Raw genomic sequence first — 9,160 nt, 5'->3', positions numbered from 1 at the left:
TATAAATAAAATTTTTAAAAAAGTTAAAAAACTGAAAATAAAGAAACATTAAAAAAACTTCAAACTAACCCTTCCACCCCCGCTATCCAGTTGCCATTCCACATGGATTTGGCGGGGAGTGGGGCGCATTCTGGAACCTGGCCTTGGGGCAGCAGGGAGAGTAAATCCAGTCCTGCATAAAGTGAAGTTTTTTTCCATAGAGAGTAATAAAAACCTGCAAGATTCTAACCCCTCCCTCTTTGTAGAAAACTATCAGGGCTATTCACAAAAGGGTGAAGAGTTTGGAGACAGCAGGAGAGGTGAACAATCTAGGCCAAAATAGCTGATTTGGAAAAGTTCTCCAATTCAGCTCACTTTCCGGTTCAGGTTTGTTGGCCTAGATTGTTCACTTCTCCTGCCTTCTCCAAACTCTTCACCCTTTTGTGAATAATCCTGCAAATAATGGTTTTGCCAGTTGAGCTAAAACAAATACTTTAAATTGTGAGCATGATGGGAAAAATAAAAGTTTGTGTGTACGTATATAATGTATTATAGTCAATGTTAGTGGAAGCTTTGCAGGTAATTATGGGGGGAAAAAAAAGAGATTGTGAATACTCCTCTGATTGGTTTGCAAGGGTTGGGGATGGTCATTAGTCAAGAGTGAAGGAAATTGCTGCTGTTTATCTTTCTGGGGAAACTGGATTGAAGGTGACTATCATTTGTGGGTTCTTACCAGCTGAAGTGATAAGTAAATCCTAGCAAATCCATGTTGTCAGTGAAATGGATGCACCAGCAGGGCTAAAATAAATGGCTGCTATGCTATGAGGAGGAAGAAGAAAGACACATTAGCTGATCCAAACTAGGCCAGGATTATATGGGAGGGGATGCAGTGCAAAGTACTTGGCCACATTAAAAATTGCTGCTATGCGCACTTGAGTAGGAGGTGTCAAATTGATGCATTAACAGGCCCCAACAAACATGGCTGCTATGCATCCTTGAGAAGGAGGTAAAGGTTGCATTAGGAGTCCATAGAAATGACCGATCTGCACAGGGGGTGGACAAGAAAGCAAAAGGCACATTAGTAGAACCTGCACCATTCACCACTAATGAGGAAAAGAAATCACAGCTCCCTAGAGCCTCTCCACACAGCCTCTGATGTATTTAAAACCTATTATATTTGCACGTTCTTAGATTGAACCCCCTTCTAACTTCTTGTTGTGTCCGTGTGTTCTCAATACTGTTCTTGGTGAAAACAACCTGTTTTGAATATTGGGGTCCCCTTTGATGACTTTGAAGACTGCAATAAGGTCCCCTCTTAAGTGTCTCTTTTTTCTAAGGAGAATACGTTTAATTGTTGGAGGTGGTCTTCATAGCTCAGGCCTTCTAGCTATCTATTAATCTTGTAGCCCTTCTTCGAAGTCTCTCAAGCTCGAGAACATCCTTTCTGAGATTTGGCGAACACTGTACCACATACTCAGATGAGACCGAACTAGTGATTTATACAGTGGTAGTATTCTTTTATCCCTTGCTACATTCCCTCTTTTAATGCAGGACAGTATCCTGTTGGCTTTGTGGACCACAGCTTGACATTGCATGCTATTGGCAAATCTGTTAACTATGAGCACCCCCTCGCCCCCATAGTAGTTTGCGCACTCATTCTTTGCACCCATGTGCATTACCTTGCATTTTTTAACATTAAATTGCGTCAATGTCAATGTGTAGCCCATGCTTCAAATTTTTCCAGGTCCTGTTAAAGTGCACATATCTCCTGTTTGGAATTTACTGCTCTACAATATTTTAGTATAATCAACAAAAATGGAAATCAAACTCAAATTATCTATCCCTATCTCTGTTGTTGATGAAAAGGATAAACAGGACTGGTCCCAGGACTGACCCCTGGGACACCCCATTCCTGACTTTTGCCCAATTAGAAGATGACTCATATGTTACTACCCTCTGGGTCCATTCTTGCAGCTAGTTTTTCACCCATGTACATACAATTTTTCTCTAAACTGACAGACCTGAGTTTGTGAATCAAACGTTTGTGGGGCATTGTATCTTGAATCCAGAGATTTCCTGGAAGTAGTTTTTTTCTGTCACTAAGTATCCTCATTCTGAAAGCGAGCAATAATTAAACAACTTTCCCTGAGTCCAGGTTATCCTTCACCCTCTTCAACCTGTGACTGGACATTGAAAGGAGGAGCAACACAGTAATGGACTCATTTCTGTCACCTGGATTTCCCTTGCTATCAGCATGGGAATTGGTTTCTTGTTTTGCTTCTTCCTCTCACACGCAGGCCTGCTGTACAGGGACTGCAAGAGGCTGCTATCAGGTCAAAATTCAAGTACTTGCACTGCTTATATTTAAGAAATACATTTAATTGTGTATTATTGAATACAAAGCTACATTAATTTGTATGTTTTATATCTTTCCAGAGTTCAGCTTTAAGATTATTAAATAAAGAAAATTAGACACCGAGAGGTAACATTTAGCTTCCATAAATTAACATTTTGTCTGCTTGTTTTACTTGTACATGTCACGTTCATGTTACAGTGACATCTGTAAGCTGAATACTAAATATAGCTCCGTCTTGACAAAGTTAACTATACTCTTCCAGGTGTTCCATTTCTTATGTTTCATTTTCCATGTTGACATCTTTGCAATTCAAAACGCTTAACAACACAACATTTTCTTGAATGTGCTTTGTAGCTCTGGACTTCGGAATGCATAAATCAATGGGTCAATGACAGAATTGCACAAGATAAGGGTACAATTTATGTATACAGTTGACATGTAACAAGCACAATAAGGATTGTTTGGGCAAAATGAAAATAAAATAAGATGAAGAAAAAATGGAGACCAACAGCAAATAAATACTCCCAGTAAAATGGTCAGTGTAATTGCTCCTTTCATGTTTGTCCTTTGTTGCACTGTATTCCATTGACCGGAGAGTGAAGCAATCTTTTTGGCATGCGATTGAGCTAGAAGGAACATATGAATGTAAAGACAAACCATGAACACTAACAGCAGCAGAAACATTACAGTAAAGAGCAGTATTGTTACTGTGTCATGGAAATTGATGAGTATACCTAGTCCACATCCACCACAAAATGTCCAGATTGCGGCCAAGATGATCCAAGCTCTTCTAACAGTCATGATGTTGTGGTAACGAAGGGAATAAAATATAGTTATGTATCGATCTACTGCAATAGCAGATAGGCTGAATATTGATCCAAGTAGTGACAATACAAAAAACCAGTCCATAACATCATCCATCCTTTGCTCAAATAGACCTTTTTTTTGTAGATGACCAGCTCTGACTAGAATCATCATGATGCTCTCTAAAATTTTATACAGGCTTGATAGGATATCAGAAACAGCTAAACTACAAATAAAAAAGTACATGGGTAAGTGAAGTTTTTTGTTTTTGATCACAGCAATGAGGACAAGAACATTTTCCAGAATGCCAACAGCTGAGATGCTGAAGAAAATTTCTTCCGGAATATTGATGTTTACACACTTTGTATAATTTGGAGAGAGGGATGTCATGTTTGGATAACTTGCACTTTGTTTTGTCATTTCCATGGCTGTCTTCATCTTCATTTGTCCTGATTTTTGTTAGCCTTGATGTTGTTTACTCTTGTAGCCTTGTCCCACTGAAAAAATTTAATACAATTATGATTTATTTTTTTCACAGAACACAATAATTTATAAATTGCCCGCTACCGGCCGCCCAGGAGAGAAGCACTGCTGTGTCTTTTTTTTTCTTTATTCTGACACCATCGATTTCGCTTGGCCAGCTTCGGCTTTCAGCACGGCTCAGCCGAGCCGATGCATATGCGTTTGGCTCGACTGAGCCGCTTGGCCATGTTCGGGAGCTGTACGGGCTATTGTGAATAGCCCGTACAGCACCCCTTCGGTTCTACTGAACCGAAGGAGTCCTGGGGCCGAAGCTAGCCGAAGGATCGGCCGAAGCTACGGCCAGATCCTTTGGCAGCTTCGTGAATAGACCCCTATGTTATATAATCTTTTTATTATTACCCATTTTTTTATATATAAAAGATGGGGTCATGTTGGGTAAAGAGACACCAAACACGTCATGCTTTAAAACTGTACGTGCCAGCTAAATCCCAAAAAACTACCACACCCAAAATTGCCCATATTGGGGACACTTTAAAACCTTTTACTGCTCATCAGTTTAGTGTAATCAGTGATTGGCCCTCAAATTATTGCCCACGCTCTGATGTTCCTGGTGATATGTAACATGTGCGGCGCAATCATCGTTTTCACATGTAAGCACACCCAACGCAAGTTTGCGTGTGTATGCGGGAGACTTTAAAAAAAAAATTATATGGGTTTTTTTTACCTAACTTTATTGCTATCACATAGGGGGCTAAGAAGCCCCCTATGTGATAGCCAATATACAGTAACAGGTCCTCTTTATGGAGACACCAGGGGTCTTTTAAGACCCCTAATTTCACCTAGGGACCCCCAGAGAAGCAGATAAAGCAGAGATCTGCTTCACCAGCTTCTCTCCAGCTGCTGTAGCCGGAAATTACAGCTGAATGTGGAAGTGATGTAATATACATCACTTCCTGCATTCAGAGAATGTGGAGGAGATCAGAGGGAGATTGTGTACTGATCTACCTTTGATCTCGGGTGATAGAGCCACTGTGCTGCTATTGTAGAAGAGGCAGACTATGCCTCTCCTGCAAATAAAAGCTTACTTGCATGCTATGAAACTTATTTCAGATTGTACACTGAGCTATTCATGGACATTGGTTACGTCATGCCAGGCTGGCCAATAAAAATAGCCAAAGAATATTGAAACTGGAGCTCCAGGACATTGCTGTAGTGAAAGTTTAGTTCTGCTTGAAGTACAATCTTTTATGCAAGTGAAGGGGAAGCTATAAAGAAAATAAATCCATTTATCCTTTAAACAGACCCTTTCACCAACATAATAAATTGCAGGTAAAAGCACAGACAAATCAAATATCTTTTGCTGCCAGAACCGTTTTCAAATTTTTTGCATATTTTAGGTCAGAAGATTACTTAAAACCCTCAATTATGTATTTTCTGAAAGCAGATACTCTTGAGAATAAAACAGTAGTAGTTGCAATTTTGTTACATTATATTAGTGCAATGGTTTATAAAAAAAATATTTTTGAAAAATACACTAAAGTTAAATTCTGTGCACACAAGCACAATATATTGTCCAAATTGGGGTAAAATAAAAAAAACGTATATTGAGTAGATAAATACCAAACATGTCAGTCTATTACAGATTATCAATAAAAAATTAATCAGAAGCGCCAAACGTTGACCAACAAATGAAGGAAAGTTACGGGTGAGGATTACTAGGGGTGCTGCCCCACTTCAGCCTGGGAAGCTGCAATACTGTGGGAGAAAACAAAAGAGAAGGGCGCCCACCCTAGTATAGATTCATTATTTGCCCCTAGTTATGCTAATCTCTTCATGGGATACTGGGAGGTACACTTCATCTGGACAAATAATACCTTTGGGTCAAAATTGGTACTATACACAAGATACATAGACAATATTATTATTATCTGGGATGGAGGAGGAGTTCTCTAGATAGCTAGAGCATTGTAAAACTAATCCGTTCAAACTAGAGTTCCCATTTCGTCATCGTAAGGAGTCCTGTGCTGTCACACAATCTTCTGTGCAGCTCGTTGCAGATGTCATTCTGGCTTACCTTATACACTTCTGTCTTGATTCACTTTTGTGAGTATGTTTTTATTGTTACCTCAATATACAATATTAAAATGAATCTACACTAGGGTGGGCGCCCTTCTCTTTTATTACAGATTATCAATCTAGAGTTAACCATGAATAATGGACCTAGAATTATTGCTCTCACTCTGGCGTGTATGGCAATACTTATGATGTGTGTCATCATTCTCATACGTAAGTGCACACAACATTAGCATTTAATGCATGTTCTTCTCCCATTCTTCTTCTAGTTTCATGTGCAAATGAGTTACTTCTGTAGGTAGGAGATTTTTGGCAAAAGGTATTTACACAGTGTCTTCTGCTATATTTAAGAAGAAAAACTGCCTGTCAGCTCTTTTTTCACCCAGGTCACTTTACTTTCTCTTTAACCTCTTGCCGTCCGCCCGTTGTAAAAAAAACGGACGGACGGCACTGCAGCATTGGCGGGTTGCCGTCTCCAGACGGCATTTTTTTTATGCTCGCGCGCCCCCCCTAGCGGGAACGCACGGGCAGAAAAGACCCGACCATTGCACACACCCGTTACCGGGTGTTTCACATATAGGCGATCAGCGGCTCCATAGCCCGCCGATCGTCTGTATGTGCTCGTTCGCGTCCGCCCAGATTATCTGTCCCGAAAAAAGGGTATAAAATCCATTTCACTACAGCGCTGCATGACGGAATAAATGTCAGTCAAAGTACCGCAGCGCTGAATACTGAAAAATGGCCTGGATGGGAAGGGGGTTTAACACCGCGGATGTCAACTGGTTAATGTGCTTTAGGGCATGTAAGATTTTGCAGATTCTAAATTTATTAAGGGGCTGGAGAACCAAAGCTATGAGACAGGTTGCTAAATTTTAAACTTTTTCACGCTGGAAGTGAGATTAAAGTGATATTAAAGCCTATTTTTTTTCTCCTTTAAGGAGACCCTCCTTTGCTGGAGGCTGTTGCTCTTTTTCTTTAAAAGTTTCTATTTCCTCGTTATCTAGTGGCTCCCCGCAGCACTTTTCCTCCCACCCCATGCACGGGTGTCACCATCGCTCTAGTGGAGGCACCCGTGCACGCTCGTGCCCACTTGACAGTGGCTGTGTGCGTCCATAGAGACACACAGCCCTGTGGCAGGCCACGCTCCTTTCCTGCTTGATTGAAGGTAGAAGGAGCCTATGGCTCCTCTGCCATCAGTATCCTCCCCCCGAAACCCGGGAATGATCACATCGGACCGGCAGTGGGGACGAGCGAAGCTGAGAGGTAAGTGTGGAGGGGACTGGGGGGGACTGGGGTAGAAAAAATGTGCTGGGCCGTTTTTACCCTAATGCAGAGAATGCATTAAGGTAAAAAACGCCCAGACCTTAATACTACTTTAACCTCCCTGGCGGTATTCATGAGTCTGGCTCGGGGTGAATTTTCCATACCAGGAGCGGTAACCCCAAGCCAGACTCAGGGCTGCAGAGAAAAGTGTCTCTTACCTTGTCCTTGCGAGGCCGCGGTGTCCTCTGCTGTACGCGGCCCGAAAATGAAACTAAAAGTCAGATGCCGGCATCTGACTTTTAGTTTTTTTATAATTATTTATTATATTATAATTTCTTATAATTATTTATAATTTATTATATTATAATTTTTTAATTTCGTGTTTCAAACTTTATCATACCTGGGATGTCTACTGGACTCTTGTTTGGACAGATTTAGGTGAGTTATTCCTAAGATTTACTAAGAATTGCAGGCCTACAATACATAACACCAAATTTCCATGCAAAAAAGTGTACCGCTTTTGGTACAAAATTCCTGACATAATCATACCGCCAGGGAGGTTAAGAGGGGACATGATTTTGATGTACAAAATGTTTAGTGGAGATGGCCACATCAGCAATAATTTTTGTGTAAACTCCCTAAAGAAGCCTAGAGGCCACCACCTAAAATTGGTGGAGAAAAGATTTATCCACAAAGGGCGCAGGGGCTTCTTTTCAGTTAGAGTGGGTAAATTTTGGAACTCTCTTACACAAGCATTGGTATCAACAGAGTATTAAATCATTCAAAAACCATTTAGATACCTTTCTCAGAGACAATAACATACAGGGGTACAGGTACTCTTAAATACTAGACCACACGGACTCATGTATTCACACACAGACATACACAAACATGCACAGGTAAACAAAGGTTGAATTTGATGGACCTGTGTCTTTATTCAACCTCAAATACTATGTAACTATGTAAATTGTCTACTTGAACTGCCTTTCATTTGTTGTGCACTATGCATTGCTTTCAGTTTAAATGATGTGATGTTCGAAGAAATCACTATTGTTTTGTTAGATGATTAATCATTTTTATTGTCATTTTATAATTCCAAGAGTGTATGTGAACAACCTAGCACCTTCAGTGGATGAGTTACCAGTTAATTATCTACTGATTTCTTAGAGATTCTAATTAGGGAACATCCTCTTGGAAAAGCTAAATTGGTTATGAGGATTTGAATTGATGCCTCTTTGGCTAAAAGGGGAAGTATATTTCATTATCATGAGTGTGCTTAAATAGTGGGATGTATTTTAAGGGAACAATAATAGTAATGGATAGTACATACGTAGAGCTGTCTCTATTTTATTAATGATGTAGGGCAGGGGTGCCCACTAGGTCGATCGCGATCTACTAGGTCGATCGCACAGCTATTTCTGGTAGATCGCGATTGCTAGTTCAATTTGGCTGCTCAGTTCATCTGGGCACTCAGCAGCTGCTGGCCGGGGGCAGTTCTCCGACTTGGCCAGCAGGTGGTGCTCTGTCTATATGTATGTATGTACGTACTGTGTGTGTGTGTGTGTGTGTGTGTGTATATATATATCTATATGTGTATTGTGGCATTGCGTGGCAATACCACTGTGTTATGTGGCCTCAAAGTGACCCAGCCAGAGGGGCTGAGTGGCTCCAGGAATAAATTACTTGTACCAGGAAAGGACTGACTTTTCAGTCTTTTCCTTGTTTTCTGGATCCTAGTTGGGATCCTGGAGCCAGGAGATTTCTTAGAGCTCTGGGTGGGACGAAATCTCCATTCCATGGGCCCATGACTTAATAGTGATTATGCACCTGTGTACATCCCTCATGAAGAGGGTCAGTGTGGAGGCTAGCGCAGCAGGGAGCTGCAGGATAGCACAGTATTGAGGTGGTCTGGAAGAATCAGACCGTGGCCCTGCGGATTGAGGCCGGAGCAGCAGTGCTGCAATAGAGAACTATTGAAAAACTGGGACACCGTGAGTGTGTGAGACGACTTGGTGATTGGTGAGCCAATATATGTATATTCTGCTGAAGACAAGCTTTCTTTATGTTGGGCATCCTGATTAGCTGCTGTTAAAAGAAAAATGAAGACTTTTTGTTGATGGATAAACGCTGTGCGAGTGCTCTGTGAGCTCCCCAACATCACAGTATATATATATATATATATATATATATATGTGTGTGTGT

At 40.9% G+C, this 9,160-nt stretch overlaps 1 protein-coding gene across 1 annotated transcript; it reads right to left on the bottom strand.

Annotated features, from left to right (window-relative positions):
• Positions 1-2,485: 2,485 nt before the first annotated feature.
• MC2R (melanocortin 2 receptor) lies at positions 2,486-3,579 on the bottom strand. Its single transcript, XM_018570568.1, has one exon. The coding sequence runs from the start codon at positions 3,575-3,577 to the stop codon at positions 2,654-2,656; it is 924 nt and encodes a 307-aa protein (XP_018426070.1). The 5' UTR covers positions 3,578-3,579; the 3' UTR covers positions 2,486-2,653.
• Between the last annotated feature and the right edge of the window lie 5,581 nt (positions 3,580-9,160).

Source organism: Nanorana parkeri, unplaced genomic scaffold, assembly GCF_000935625.1.
Source record: "Nanorana parkeri isolate BGI_ZX_2015 unplaced genomic scaffold, ASM93562v1 scaffold1559, whole genome shotgun sequence".
In the NCBI taxonomy this organism is placed as follows: domain Eukaryota; kingdom Metazoa; phylum Chordata; class Amphibia; order Anura; family Dicroglossidae; genus Nanorana; species Nanorana parkeri.
The sequence above is the reverse complement of the archived record's forward strand: the minus strand, read 5'-3'. Positions and strand labels throughout refer to the sequence as shown.